General features: G+C 42.7%; 2 protein-coding genes across 4 annotated transcripts; one reads left to right on the plus strand and one right to left on the minus strand.

Annotated features, from left to right (window-relative positions):
* Positions 1-7,315: 7,315 nt before the first annotated feature.
* On the minus strand, positions 7,316-11,937 carry LOC1274944 (sugar transporter SWEET1). 2 transcript variants are annotated; one of them, XM_314140.5, is made up of 5 exons: positions 8,328-8,685; positions 8,179-8,256; positions 7,881-8,107; positions 7,636-7,811; positions 7,316-7,551 (listed from the first exon to the last, which is right to left on the minus strand). In XM_314140.5, the coding sequence occupies exons 1-5, from the start codon at positions 8,402-8,404 to the stop codon at positions 7,420-7,422; spliced, it is 690 nt and encodes a 229-aa protein (XP_314140.4). In that variant the 5' UTR covers positions 8,405-8,685; the 3' UTR covers positions 7,316-7,419. The 2 variants fall into 2 exon arrangements, with proteins under 2 accessions (XP_314140.4, XP_061497546.1); XM_061641562.1 differs by adding an exon at positions 11,895-11,937 and having other exon boundaries at positions 7,316-8,107; positions 8,328-8,712.
* On the plus strand, positions 9,733-15,743 carry LOC3289924 (solute carrier family 2, facilitated glucose transporter member 3). 2 transcript variants are annotated; one of them, XM_061641559.1, is made up of 7 exons: positions 9,733-10,340; positions 12,203-12,307; positions 12,668-12,828; positions 12,892-13,534; positions 13,606-13,818; positions 14,964-15,066; positions 15,135-15,743. In XM_061641559.1, the coding sequence occupies exons 1-7, from the start codon at positions 10,248-10,250 to the stop codon at positions 15,392-15,394; spliced, it is 1,578 nt and encodes a 525-aa protein (XP_061497543.1). In that variant the 5' UTR covers positions 9,733-10,247; the 3' UTR covers positions 15,395-15,743. The 2 variants fall into 2 exon arrangements, with proteins under 2 accessions (XP_061497543.1, XP_061497544.1); XM_061641560.1 differs by lacking the exon at positions 9,733-10,340 and adding an exon at positions 10,759-11,570.
* The last annotated feature ends 136 nt before the right edge of the window (positions 15,744-15,879 follow it).

A 15,879-nucleotide genomic window follows, 5' to 3' on the forward strand; every position in this document is an offset into this window, starting at 1 on the left:
GCTACACTTAACATAATCATAGGATTTTGTTTATTTTACGCATTAGATTAAAAAGATTCACTAAAAGGTTAAACACTTACAACTAATATTTATGTCAATTTTCTGCTAAATCGAATCTGAAAAAAACCTTCACCATTATCATTCTTTCATCAAATGCTATGGCATTCACAGATAAAAATAATTTCAACGTTAGATTTTTTCAGAACTTCGTTTAAAGCTGTATTTTTCAGCCTAAAAAGATATACCCATCTATTGTGTAATAATGTGGTTAGCTCATGCATGTTATGCTAACGTTCGACTAACTTTTGTACAATTTATAAAACAAGATTAACAGCAATTAAATTAAATTTATTACATTGTTAGAGCTAAAATACTTTTTTTATCATTGATTGTACAAGTTCAGTTTATCCCCTATTGAAGAATGTTAAACATACAGTATAATGTCGATTATCCTGAGACGGATAAATTTGACAGCTATTTTCAATCGTCGACAACATTTGCAGCGATAGTCAAGTTTGTAAACAATATTTTTGAGCAGCTATCTAGTATGTAATGATATTTTAAAGCTTCATGTTTGTTCATGATCAGTTGTTAACCCTATAGTTATTGATTAAAATAATATTCTACTAATGATTAATCAATTGATTCAAAGTGAATTTTAGCCACTGAGTTTAAACATATTTCATGAGTTTGACATTTCTTGGGCCATTATCCATGGAAAACGAGTAACCGGCAACCGTCCGGTCCCGGATAATCGACGCTCTTCTGTATGTTGACAGAAAATTTCAGTTTTCAAGTTAAATATAATTTGCTGATAACAGAAATCTATACTCACTTGAGGTAGACAGCTTTTAAGTACACAAACCAAATAAAAATTATTTGTGATGATTATGCATCCAATGTTTCCTTCTCATTATTTTGTCTAGGGATATAAGAAATGATGAAAATGTATAAACTGAAATTAGATTCAAAACAAAATTGTGGGCTATAATGTATGCTATTATTTCAGTGTGCACTCACGCACACTGACAATGAACATGTAGCTATACGCACGCTTTGCCCTCACTAATCCGAACAAACATAACATCATAGTTTCTCTCCTTTTTGTTTCTCCTTTTGTTTCTACACAACATGTGCAACATGTGTTCGGATAGCATAATTTCTTTTTTTTAAGGATATAAAGCTATAATTTACACATCAAATATTCAAAGAACGTTAAATATTTGGTATACGACATACAATTTTTGTACAAAAACTATTTTCTAAAAACAAATATCTGTTGTTAAAAAACGATATTAAATTAGGGTTGATTAATCGTCTTAAAAACTATACGCCATGAATTTTAAATGTATCTGTTATATGGAAATACTCTTTATAAAAATATTTACTTGAACTAGCGCATTTGTAATTTAATAGCAGCTATAAAGCGTGACGATTTAGACCGTTATTTGGATTCATTTTTTTATTACTATTTCCAATACTCATCACAAATTTTGTTGACAGGTTGAATGAATGAAAGATTGAAAATCTTTGATAAACCATACTACAATCATTTCATTAACTAAAAACCGGAAGATCTACGGATAACGACATCCCTTTGCCTTCAATCTTGCCATCTTCAGTAAGAGTTCTTCCGAACAGTAGGCATAAATAAGATGACATAAAAAACTAAATTTCAACTATATTTTTTGCATACAATCGCTAAAGTCATACGCGCACACCACAATCCACGTGATGGTACGTTAAACGTTCCCTTTCTGCTTCAGTCCTTTTCAAACACAACGCTTTCCAACACGGTACCCGCCGCACGACTGCAACCTTAGAACGTTACCAGACCGGCAACTCGTCACCAAATCGAGATCAATCATCGTTCGGGCATCCTTCCGAATGGGAAGCTCAGACAAAAAAAAAAAACGCCACCGTTAGTAGTTAAGTTTCTTGCTTGCATAATCGCAGCGTTCGCGCGCACTGTACCATCGTCCTCCCAACTGCACTTATCAACGATTATTATTATATTTTTTTACCCAACGGCACACTATTGTTTCCTGTCCCTTCCGTTTCTTTTTTTTATTCCATCCCAACATTAGCGCGACTATTGGTGAAGGGTTGCACTCACTCAGAGGAGTTCGACAATTTTCGGCTACTTTTCGCCCGTTTCAAAGGGTACCGGTAGCCTTGTTTCGCCAGCTATGCTATATTGCAGGCTGTTTAGGACTGCAACAACAGGATTGTGTGTTCTGGCATTGTGTGCATGGCGCGTTTTAGGATTTGTGGTTGGTTTGATCAGGTTTCAAAACAAACATACCGAACCGGGTACGTTGGCTTCATTACCTAAAAACCCTCCGTCTGTCGGTACGGAGATGCATGTGAGATGAAAGTTGGGCCAGTTTATGCGAAAGATTAAAATCATCTGCCGCATGCAGCCGGGTATAGGTGAAAAGTTCAATTCGATTTTATTTATGTTTTCAACCCTATCGGTATGCGGGTATCCGTATTTTATATTTTTTATTAATTAATCGATTGATAATAAATTAAAAAAAAATCCAATGTCCTTTAATTTATTATATCTTACATTGTTCAAAATTAACAAAATTATGAACTGTTTATTTATATTTGAGATATTGTTATGACCCCTTACTTCTAAAACTTATTATTATTTATTATTTGAAAATGATTCAGTAATTAGCAGCCGATTGGAGTCAAATGACATATAATATCTTCCAAGTTTTGTAATTTTAAAATTCAAATTTTCGTTACACGTTACTCTCTCCCCATTGCGAATGGATGCACTTGGGATCTCCAATTATGCCCTCCAAGCCCACACTGGAGCAGTGGCGCAATGACGATAAAAATGGCATAATTCCCATTAGCTTATAACTCCCCACCTTGCAAAAGCAAAACAGATTCATGGCGCTCTAAACATGGTCCGCTGTACCATTTGCATCGAAATGAAACTCCCATATTTCCCATGGAGGATGCTGCCAAACTTAAAACTGCCGTTTGATACGTTTCGGAACGGTCAAAAGTGCCTACACTTCGGCGACGCAGCATCATAGCGCATAACCGCCGTTTGGAAGGGTAGCATCAAGTGGTTATGATTGCATTGTTGTGGAACGTTCCAATTCCACACCGAAGCGATGGGAAACGTTCGATTGAAACTTTGATTTCCTCCTCCAGACGCCAGACTTTAGCAGAGCAGAGCACAGTATGCTGCTGGTTCGTGGCAGTTTAACGGCTATTATCGTTACATTGATGACTACTGTTTTGAGGAGGACGTAGTGGTGGTTTCCAACAGTTAAATTTAACATTTCTCCCGACATCAAATTAACTGACTTTTTCCCGGTCGATTGATTTGCTATAAAATCACGTGTGTTTTAAAGTACAGCAAACATGTACACAAACACATACGTATCCTGTAAAAGGGTGAAACTGCAATTTTCCTCAAAATCACCTTACCGTGGGCCACACACACACATTTAAAAGCCATAAATTTTAACTAAGCAAAACCAACTGGAACCATAAATCGCACTTAATTCGTCCACCGGCAAACCAGCTAATGCAGCGAGGGGAGAAACAACGGTAACAGTCGATCAGATTAAACAATGCCACACTTATGCTGCTAAAGCATGGTGAGAGGGCAGAAAAAAATCGCCTCACTTTATGCTTTAATCGAAAAAACCGACAGGACCCCACGGCACAAAACAAACAAACAAACACAAGTACCTTTGATTGCGTGCATCCCGATGATTTTTATGCAAATGTGAGATTACCCATCCCACCCATCCCATCCCGCACCCGTGTATGCGTGCCGCCGCCGCCGTGTTTGGTGCACGCAAATAAACAAACAGAGTAACAAACGGCACGGAAATAGGGCAGGGTCCAACAACAGCAGGGGAGGGATGCGTCCGTACGAGTCTTTCGTCAAACGTGCCCGATGCATCAGCTGCACTCAACCCAACTCCTGGAGAATGCAAGCGAATGATTGCGTTACTTCTCACTCCTCGCTAAACACAGCGAGTTCGGCAACAACACAGTGGCACCGAGACGAACCATCCCCGAATAAATGGTGCAGCTGGGCATGCAGTTTTTTTGCTTGCCTCGCTCCCTGCTCCCAATCACACGTCCCTCCTCGTGACGATATTGTGTCAATTTTGAGCAGCAATTTTCATCGCAAAAACCCATCAGCCATCAAAAAGTCAGCAGTATTAGTCAATCCAAGCGCTTCGGTGTAGCTGTTTGTGCTCTGATCGAACTCATCAATCGCATCCTTCACGGACTTGCAACAGTTTCGTGCGAGGGGTGCTGCACCGCACAGCACCCGAGCGGAGGGGTTGCGTGAGTGATGCGCCCGGGAAATAATGTTTTGTTGGCATTCTCGGATGCACTTCGGGCACACTTCACTTCATTGACACGCTTTTGTTGTCGGCGGTAATAAAAACGCCAGTTGCAAGAAAGGCTGACTGATTTCTCTATTCTGATGCGTTACAGGGCCCGGCATGTATATGTGTGTGTATGTACCGCACGCCCAACAAAGGCTGTTTGTCACATCGATTCACAGCTTCAAAATATGGCACGAGTTCAGCCGCCCTTTGCCTCAGTGGTTGCTCAAAGTGGTCGTAAATTGATGATTTAATTCTTTTTTTCCAAAGGAAAAACATTGACTAGAATTGCAATTCACGTACATAATTTTTCACCTATCTAACTCTCACTTATTTCTTTTGTACCTTTGCCCATAAAAACCAATCAACCGTTGCTATTTGGATGAACTCATTTGAGTAAAAAAACATACTCTACATCGTTATATTCATCTCGGTACTGCTAAGCCAAATTAGCAGCTTACTGTCCCCCGATTAAAGCTTGACTTATGATTAAAGCCTCGATCATTTAGAAACGGACCAATTTGTTTTGACCGCTTCAAAATCTCGTTACAATTTTTATTTTTTTATTCCTAATTTCTAGTTTCTCGGACAGGATTTTGGATATGAAGTAGCAGTGCACAGCCCCAAAAGCAGTGATATGCTCTTTGGAGCGCACCCACGACTCCGATCCGACTCCAGTTATTGTTACTCCGATTCCAACTCCAGCAAAATCCGGACCACTAGTTCCACCCGGAGTCGTTCGGAGTCGTCCGAAGTCGCCCGGAGACGTTTGGAGTCGGAGTCGTCCATCGTCGAAGTCATCCGGAGTCGTCCAGAGTCGATCGGAGTCGACTGGAGTCGGTCGGAGTTAACAGGATCCGTCTGGTGCAATGTGCTTGTGATTAGGCATTCAATTTCGTTGTGTTTTTTGTTTTTCACTTTGCGCGTGCACTTCGTATACAGGCCTTTGTTTCGAAGGCCGACTCCGACCCCAACAGATACCAGACGACTCCAGACGACTCCGGGCTACTCCAACTTCGAACGACTCCGAAGGACTCAGAACGATTCCGAACAATTCCGGGCGACTCCGGGCGACTCCAGATGACTTCGACTGCGGTGGGCTCCGGACGACTCCGACTCCAAACTATTCCGGACGACTCCGACTCCAAAGGACCCTGAATGACTCCGGGCGATACCGAACGACTTCGGATGATTCCGAACGACTCCGGAAAATGCTGGGTGGACCTACCTTCCAGAGTCTGCTCGGAAATTATGGGCGTCGGATCGGAGTCTATTCCGAACTTTTGCCAACTGAGTAATTGAACAAATCGCCGAACAAATGAAGTTTAAAATAGATTAATTGAATCATTATCAAACTGACATTGACCACATTAAAACGTCAAAACCAAACTAAATTATGCACGCAATAGAGTGCATTCTATTCAAAGGGACTATTTGAATTGGAAAAATAACAAAAAAATGCAGATAATGCAAAATGTCCAAAATCATAATGATCAAAGTTTCATGTTATTCATTCATACACGCACAACATGTTTCAGGAGGAGCAAAATGTAAGCTAAATATCATTTAATTTTCCCTAAAGAATATTATAAATTAGATTCTACAGTAAATGGAAGCGTTGTATGACCTCCTAGTGTAATAAAACATGGCACTTCAAGGTTTCCCGTGCCACTGTACCGTAATTTATGGATGGCCCCATGTGGAGCGCCGTTTATCCAGGCTCATCGGGACTCGACCTCACCCGGATACTCGAATAACACGAATAATGAGTCAAAGTATATATTATACCAAAAATTCCTGATTTTTTTTATTTATATTATGTTTTGGTAAAACCAAGCCAATTTGAACTAACTTCATGATTTTCAATGAGAATATTCGAAATGTGCCGTAAATTATAGCGTTTATGTTACGACAATGTGCTCTGCTAACCGTTTTTTCAAATATCCTCTTCACCACGTAATGTCACCATTGTATTGTACTGTCATTTCTCAACAGCACGGATAAAAGGACAGCCGAATAAAAAGTACCCGGATAAACGGCGCTCAACTGTAATCAGTACATCAAGGAATTCAATACAATACAATTCCATTCAATATGAGTGCATATCACCTCCATCGAATTGTCACGTACGAGTGCAAAACGTTGTTTTTTTTTATTTTAATTAAAATTATCGATCTGGAATTCAGTATCTGGAATTAACCGTTTAAATCTAACAATTTTAAGGCAAAATAATTATTTAGTACTGAAAAATTCAATAAAGTTAATTGATCTAACTTCAATTTTAATCATTTGTAGGTACCATAAAAATAAGTTTTGAACGCTATAACACGATCCCATTTAAAGGCCAAATTTCGTCAGCTACCAAATAAATTGCAATGAAAAATTCATGTTAGAACTCATTCATTCATTCAGTCATTAATAGGTCAAATTGAAAAAAAGACTAAAAAACCTTCCAATTTGAATGTCACTGTTGCGATGTGCCTTAGTTGCGAACAGACTGTGCAAACAACAATTTAATGTCGAACACGTATTGGATTTTTTTTTCGTTAGTGTTATCATGCGTTATCAGAGAAAAATATTTGTGGCAAGCAGCCACCGGATAAAACCGGCTGATATGAGAATATGAAAAAAGATATGAAATGTGTAGCTGAACTGTGGCTAATCATGCCGATTGAAAGTACTTGTTGAACAAGTTGTTGAAAATTTGTAATTGCGAGGATTTGGTTGAATAGGTGAAATCATATCAGAAAACATTGCATATTCAATTTTTTTAGATCGATTATCAATTAGATCAGTTTCTAATAGCACAAAAAATAATATACCCTAGAGATAGATTGTATAACATTAAATAAGGAAGCTATAATCTCTGCTCTCTTTTTCTAACAAATAAAAGTAGGTGTTCGGATGAGTTGATAACAGCATAGCACAGAAGCATGTTTTACTTTAATAACTAAATTGTATTAACTGGTGCGTTAATCCAAATAATGTTAACAATACGCACTGGCCCATGCTTACCTAGCTTACCTATACCATAGGAATACTACAAAATTGGGTTTTCTGATACCAGAGGTGAATACCGCGGTCCACCGCTGAAGGAAGCTTTCTTTTTCGGGTATATCACATACAGAGTCAACTGAATTCCAGCCAATATTCCACCGAGAAGATTTGGAATCTAAAGAGTAATGGAATATACAATGGTAATGGCATGATTGAGAACAGTCCAGCCATCATTAGCTAACCAGCGAGCTTTTCTTACCTGTATAAATCGATCACCAATAAGTACGCCATAGGCCGTCCAAAGTAAGCACACGAAAAACGATGCCACAATGATCGGAAAAGGAAGACTGTCCGTATTCTGGGTACGGATGACATGCGCTAACATTGTAAGCGGTGATGCGAAAAACAAAACCGCCAAACAGCAGCAAAGCAGACCTAAAGCAGGCATGTAAAGTAGATGGAAAGTTAAAATCTTTCTACCAAATGGTCGGTGGTTTTGTTTACCTATGACACGGATCGACTTCTCATCGTCCGTCTCGAATAAGGTGTACAGCGTGGCGCTCAATATGATGCAGGATATGACCATCATTTGGCGTATCACCTCCCGCTTGTTTACGCAGAATATGAAAAACACCACAGTGTAGGAGAAAAACAGTGCGGATCCGATAAAGTTGACCAGTATCAGAGTACTTTCCTCCGTCAGGACACCATACTTGAGCCACATGAAACAGCTGAAACACAGATGGCAAATCATTACACTTAATCATACTCAGTGGATACAGTCACGGCGCAGTTTACTTACGAAAGAAATCCGGATATGAAGGGGAAGGCTGATGTGTCTCCTGTTGATTTCTTCCGAATGTAACGATTACAAATCACACTGAAGTCGGACCCAAAGTAGAAAGTTTTCATAACAATGCAATGGTTGGTTTATTTCCTAAGCATACTCACGTGCCAGTAAGAAACTGCAGAACCGTTGCAACCGTGGCCAGGCTGGCAAGGCTGCCTTTGGACATAATTCCGTCCATTTGTTGACGGGGTAACAACGCTTAATACCTCTCAGTTGCGGCTCACAGTCGGACTTTTCTACACTCCATCGAAACAGCAGTACCGCCTCGACACGCGACCAATCATGCCCCGTGCTTTGTATACACTTCGCTTTGATAAATTATAGAAAATGGACAATTTCCATTTGATCGCATCCGCTACGTGAGCAATTTGTTTATAATCAGACGTGTTTTTGACAAATAACGGTACGTGTACACATCGGTTGCTAACTGCGCCCGGTTGGTCCATTTCCACCGCATTTGACAGTTGACGGCAGAACACTTGTTTGCTTGGAATAAAATTAAAACAAAAAGTAAACATATTATTCAGTAAAAACTACAGAAATTCGCATTTATTTTAACCTAATGAAAGAATAGTAGAAGAAGTACAAAATTGCATCCATTTTACAGGTGGGAGCTCGGAATCGGACCTACCCTATTCCGATTCCTAGTTTGAAATCAATTCCGGAGCCGATTCTGTACTGGATCGATTCCGATTCCGAAGTTGACTCCAGAGCCGATTCCGGAGTCGACTTAGGAGCCGATTCCGGAGTTTACTCCGGGGCCGATTCCCGAATCGAATCCGATTCCGTATCAGATTTCGGAGCCGATTCCGAAGAGGACTCTAGAGCCAAATCGCTCTAGAGCGAAATCAATTAAGGGGCTGATTCTGATGCTGGAATCGATTCCGATTCCGAAATAAACTCTAGAGCCTATTCCGGAGTTGACTTCGGAGCCGATTCCGAAGTTGACTCCCGAGCCGATTCCCAAATCGAATCCGATTCCGATTCCGATTCCGGAATCGATTCCGAAGATGACTTTAGAACCGATTTCGGAGTTGACTCCGAAGCCGATTCCCGGAGTTGACTTCGGAGGCGATCCATATCGTTCTGGGAATCGCAATTTGCTCTGATACCGGAACCACAATTGTCTCCAGAAATGAAATAAGCTCCGGAATGAGAATCAGTTGTTGAATCGAAAGAAGAAGTTTCAGAAGCGAAATCAGATCGGGAGTCTTGATGAGAATGGATTATGGAATGCCTATTCTTATAAAAATGCCGAAACCGACTCCGATTTCAAAGCAAACTTCGATGCCGGTACCAATTCCAGAGCTAGTGCCAGAGCCGATTCCAATTCTGGAACCGATTCCGGAAACTGATTCCGGACCTACTATCCGGAATCGATTCAGATGAAGACATCCTTTTTCCCATCACTAACCCTTTTCGCTCTTTCTTGCATTTTATTGTTTACATTGCGCCTTTCTGTCAAACTAACGTCTGACCGTACCTCTTCCGATGCGATTGCGTGATGTAAACATTAGGCCGCGCTCTAGCAATCACCATCCCTGCGCACAGTGTTGCGTTGTCCCATGTGTCAAACCACCCCACACAAACCCAATCGATCCCGCTCGCGCAGTGTTGTGTTTGCTGCGGCAAACCCTCACTGGCGTTTCTAGTTCGAGTGATAAAGAGATTGTGCGTTTGAGTTCGTTTCGGTTCGGTTTGGCCGGAGCGCCTCATTTAACAGGGGGTTCCGCCGAAATTCTACCTCATTTGCATGTAGATCACATGAGCGGAGGGTGAAGGCGCTTTCGACAGTGAAACACGGCACAGCATTCACGGGGAGTGTGGTGCAACTACACTCTATACACGTTTGCTAAATGCCGAAGGTTGTGCACACTCAGTTTGTGTTGGTGAAAGTGTTTCTGTTAGCTTATAGTGTGCAGTTCTTTGCTGCTGAGTGTATGTTCTCTGCTGGTGGTGCCGCGGGCCTGGCGTGAATTTAGTGAACGACGTCTCTAACCCTCTACCTCAAACAACCCACGATGGAGCCGTCCGATCATGAGGAAGCAAGCGTTCTCTACAGTCCCGGCCGGGAGCCCAAAATTGTACCGCACATAAACGCCAACGCGCGCAAGGTTGGTTCTCTGGTGGTCTTTATTTTTTTCTACGCAAAACACCATTACCCGTTTTTATCTGCCACCGCCCGATACACTTAATCCCTCGGTTTCATAACACGGGTACGGGTATGGTCACGGCCGCCGCGAGCTTAGGGCGGCGGTAGGAATGCGTTTCTTTCCCCCGATCGGCCAGCAGACGGTGGAATAAAAATAGTGAAATCGAGACACGAGAGAAAAGAGCACCCAAGAGCGCGCGCGAGAGAAGGAGAGAGAGAAAGAGAGATCCGCGCGCGAATCAAGTGTGTGGCATTTGCGAAAAGCGTTCGTGAAAGCGTGCATTAAACGGAATTGGTTGGGGGAGGGGGGAGGGAATGACTGTATTACAGTCCCCCTCCCTCTCTATTACTGATGTCAATGATGAATGCGGCAGAAACAGCTGACGGACGGCGCCAGACGATGCACAGACGCACGGCTGCGCCGCAACACCAAACGACCGGTGGGAGGGTTCACACTTTACGTGGAGGCAGACTATTTATGGTTTGCTGTATAGCCCAATTATGGTTCACAGTGTGCCGACACGCGTGCTTCTGTTGACGGAAATGAAAATCTACTTCCGAATGGCCTGTCCGACCCCCCCGGTGCGGTCGTCGGTGTTCGTATCTCCGGCGGTCAATACAAAACGCGCGAAAAGTAAACACGCTCCAGGCAGTAACCGTAGCGTGGATGATTCAAATCTAACCGGTTTGTTTGGATAGCTGATTATGATGCAGCTCATGGATTTGTTGTTGTTGTTGTTGTACTGGGGACGCCACCTGCCCGAAAGCATCTCAATCGGTACGCGAACAATCGGCAATCGGCGGTGACGTCCGGATGATCGGACGCGCCCTAACAATAAAACCGTCGATAATGGATTATCACTCACACACACACACAATTGGCAACATTATTGTCGATAATAATGGAGGGATTGCCGATGTTCGTCGATCCTGCAATCGGGAATTATAGCCTCGAAAGCCGTTGTGCTGTCCAGATTAGTCGCTTAAGGGCCGAACGCTTCGTCGGTTCACTTAACGGGGGGCGCAACCCGCCACGTGGATGTGAAGATAGAGCATCAAAGATCACGGCTAAAACGCGTTTTAAAAAATCGAGCATTATAATTAGCGTATAATTAGGTGATTAGAATTACTAACGGCCGAAGTGAAAATAAAAATGACTTTCAGTGCTGATCCGGCGCAACAGAACCGTGAAGTGAGTGATAAGGATGATAGTTAGCCTTGTGGAAGGAAGTGAAATACGAATCACCAAAAAATCGGCCATTTGTCCTTCCAAGCTGAACTTGTTTTTCCTCTCGATAAGAAGAACAAAAAAAAATGATAACTAATCTTTTCTCCCAAATCAACCGAATCGAAGATGCCACACTCATTTTGTTGGATGTGTCTCAGGAACACTTTAAAATAATCACTACGGTTTTTTGTTTGTTTTGTTTTTAGCCTTCAACCTGATATTGCACGCTTGACGGCTTACAGCAGCTGATAAGCAGTTGAATAATTTTACAAAACTTTAATTACAAACCACACGAAATGTTTTACTCGTCCATCTTTTCTGACTGAGCCTTAAGCACTTAATGAACTACGAAGCCTATCTTCGCTTAATCCGGGACAACGCCACCGAAATATACAGCCAGCTATCGATTATCTTATCACAAGCAAGATAACAATTGAATGCGGCCGTTATTGGTTGTCTTGTAAACGGTCTCAGCGCCTGTAGTACATATACAACCATTGAAGCCTTTTATCTGAAACATGCCATCTAATTAACAGGCTACATATGTGTAACCCTGCTCTAATAACATTTCTCGTATTTATTTCATTGTTTTGCAGGAAACCAGATGGACGTTTTGGCTGATTACTGCCGGTTTATCAACTACCTTCGGTGCAGCAGTACCAACCGGTTACAATATAGGCGTCATAAATGCACCGGCAAATGTGAGTAAACGCACCAGGTGCTACGTGGTAAACGCCTGACGGCAACATTAAAACCAGCTGCTCAAACATACGGGAGTGGAAAAACCGCACACATTGCTAGATTTTGTCATTTTACGATTACGAACCAGTTGCAGCTCACCGGAAAGCGCGGGGACATACGCCACACACACGCACGCACGCAAACTCCCTCCCTCTGAAACGCCAATGAAAAATTGCAAACTTGTCCGCGCAATTGTGCTTACCGGAAGTAAGCGCTTCAGTTTTATATTTCCATTAGTACCACCGTAGTTGCGTAGCGTGCTGGCGGGACAATGTAAAGCACTGTTCTAAAAACAAACTCCGTTTTCTCTCACTTTTCAGTTTATTAAAAACTGGTGCAATGATACGATTTACGAAACGTACGAGAGCGTCTTTTCGGAGGGCAACCTGGAGACGTTATGGTCGGCGGTTGTGTCCATCTTTTTGGTTGGCGGTGTAATTGGATCGCTCGGCGGTGCATGGGTTGCCGACAGACTCGGCAGGTAGGAGGCTTCAAGAGTATGTTTTTAAAATTGCTGTCATTAATTTTTGTATTTTTTTTGCAGGAAACGATCCTTCCTGTTGTGTGGATTTCTGCTTTTTGTCGGCGGCGTATGCTTCCAGTTCTGCCAGACGCTCAGCTCGGTGGAGCTGCTTATGGCGGGTCGTTTCTTGGTCGGATTGGCCGCCGGTTTGACCACCAGCACGGTTCCAATGTATCTGACCGAGCTGGCCCCGCTAGGGCTGCGCGGTGCGCTCGGCGTGTTCTGCTCGATGGGCGTCACCGGTGGGGTGGTGGTCGGGCAGATCATCAGCTTGGAGGAAATATTCGGCACCGAGGAGCACTGGCAGTTTGCTCTCAGCTTCTACGTCATCCTGGTGGTGATCTTCTTCGTACCGTATCCGTGGCTGCCGGAAAGTCCCAAGTACCTGTTCGTGATTCGCCGGCGGCAGGACGAGGCGGTGAACGAGCTGAAACGCGTCGCCGGCAAAAAGGTTCGCGACGAGTATGTGCGCGAGCAGATCGATGCGATGCGCCGGGAGTGTACGCCGGAGAACGACGAGGAATCGTGCGGCGATGGGCAGAGTACAGTGCAAAAGCCCAAAGAACGTACCATTTGGTCGGTGCTGACGGATCGGACGTTGCTGCTTCCACTGGTGCTGGTCTGTGCCTTACAAGGTGGCCAACAGCTGTCCGGAATCAATGCGGTAGGGCAAGAGGACGCGAGTGCCATCATGTATGGTTCTGTTCGTTTTACTAAAGGTTTCTTTTTTTCTAGGTTTTCTTCTATTCCGTTCGGATATTTGAATCGGTCGGCCTGAGCTCAACGGACGCCAAGTTTGCAAATCTTGGTGCCGGCTGTCTTAATCTGTTTGTTGCGTTCTTTAGCCCAATTTTAATGGCAAAATTCAACCGTCGCTTTTTGGCCCTCTTATCCTGTGCGATGTGTGCGTTGTTTTTGTTCTGCCTTACGTTCATCGTATTCTTTATTGTAAGTATTTGTAAGTAGTATTGTAGTATTGTAAGTACAGTGCAGTTAGTGGTGGGAGCTCGGAATCGGACCTAACCGATTTCGTGTTCGGTGTCAATTCCGATACCGGAGTCGTTTCTGTAGTCGATTCCGGAATCGATACAGGAATCGTCTGTAGTCGATTCCGGAATCGATACAGGAATCGATTATGGAGTCGATTTCGGAGTCGGCTCCGGAATCGATTCAGGAACCGATTCTGGAATCGAAATCGCCTCCAAAATCCTATCAATACTTAGCTAAATTGGACCTAAATCCCTATTCTTATGGAGATGCCGAAACCGACTCCGTTTCTAAGCTGATTCTTATTTCTGAGTAAATTCCGATTCCGGAGCCGATATCGATTCCAGTGTCGATTCCAAAACCAAATCCAGAGCCAATTCCAATTCCGGAGCCGACTCCGGAATCGATTCCGGAAACTGATTTCGGACCTACTATCCGGAATCGATTCCAGAAAACTTTTCAGCTAGCCGGAATCGATTCCGACGAAAACTTATTTTTTCTTATAGTGGTGTGAGCTCGGAATCGAACCTACCCGATTGCGATTCCGTGTTCGGAATCAATTCCGGAGCTGATTTCGATGCTGGAATCGATTCCGATTCCGGAGACGATTCCGAAGTTGATTCCGGAGCCGATTCCGAAGTTGTCTCCGAAGCCGATTCCGGAGTTGAATCACAATCGTCTCCAGAATCGACCTAGGAATCGCTAGGAACCTAGGAATTGCTCCGGTAATAGAATCAGAATTGACGCCAGAATTGGAATTAGCTCCGGAATGAGAATCAGTTCTTGAATTGAAATAAGAAGAACTAAGAGCTTCAAAAGCGAAATCAGTTTGAGAATCTCCATGAGAATGGATCGTTTACAAGTAAATTTTAATTCTTTGCGGCTATCAATACATCATTGGATCCAATCGTCTATTCTTATGGTGATGCCGAAACCTACTCCGATTTCGAAGCCTATTATGATTCCGGAGCCATTTCCAGAACCGAATCCGATTCCGAACCTACTATCCGGAATCGATTCCGACGAAACCTTCGTTTTTCCCATCACTAATCACTACAGTGCAGTGCATAGGTTTAATTGCATATCTTTATTTCTTTATGTTTTAGGACGACGTGGAATGGTTTTCTTATGCAAGTATCGTCGCTATCCTGTTGTACATTCTCTTCTACCAAATAGGACTTGGACCGATACCTTATTTCATCGGCTCTGGTAAGCGATGCTTGGAGTAAATTTTTGCAAAAAATTGTTCCTTAACTTTTCGTCCATTGCATTTTTAGAACTGTTCGAGGTTGGCCCGCGGCCCGCAGCCATGGCCATGGGCAGCTTGGCCTCGTGGGGCTGCAACTTCATCGTGGCCATGCTGTTCACCACGCTACAAAGTGCTTGGGGAGCGTTCGTCTTCCTTCCTTTTGCGTTCACCTGCGTTGCGCTGACGGTACTGCTGAGGATTTATTTGCCCGAAACGCGCGGCAAGCACATCTCGCAGATTGTACCGCTGGTCGCTAAAGGATTCAGCTCCAAGCCGCTAGTGCCTTAGTGTTGCCGCTCCTGCCCACAGCAATAATGACATTAAAACAACAACAAAAAAAAACAAAGCAAACAAACCTACAAAACAAAAGCAGCCCCGAAAGCTACACAGAAACATGTTGTGATTTTTATTACTTGCTCAAAGACAAAGATTGGTGGAGCGGATAATGGAGGGATAAAACAAAAAAAAAACAACAAAACAAAGTGGCTTAACCGTTTATCCTAAGCTTAGCATTGTATACTAGTACTTAGCTTAAGAAGAGCGTTATTTTTAATGAACAAAAAAAACAAAAAAAGAGATTTGTTACACGATACAGGGGAGCTGAATGGAAAATGAAGAATGAATAAGAAAACCAAAACGCTTACCATTTGTTCAGTGCACTGTACACACACATCGTATGTCTACCCTTTTGCAAAGACCAAGGTAAATATTAGCCCATAGTGGTGCTGTGCTTGATGCAATTTGCATCTTTTCCACTTATCTTATAGCACAGA

The sequence above is a fragment of the Anopheles gambiae genome, chromosome 2 (assembly GCF_943734735.2).
Source record: "Anopheles gambiae chromosome 2, idAnoGambNW_F1_1, whole genome shotgun sequence".
Lineage (NCBI taxonomy): Eukaryota > Metazoa > Arthropoda > Insecta > Diptera > Culicidae > Anopheles > Anopheles gambiae.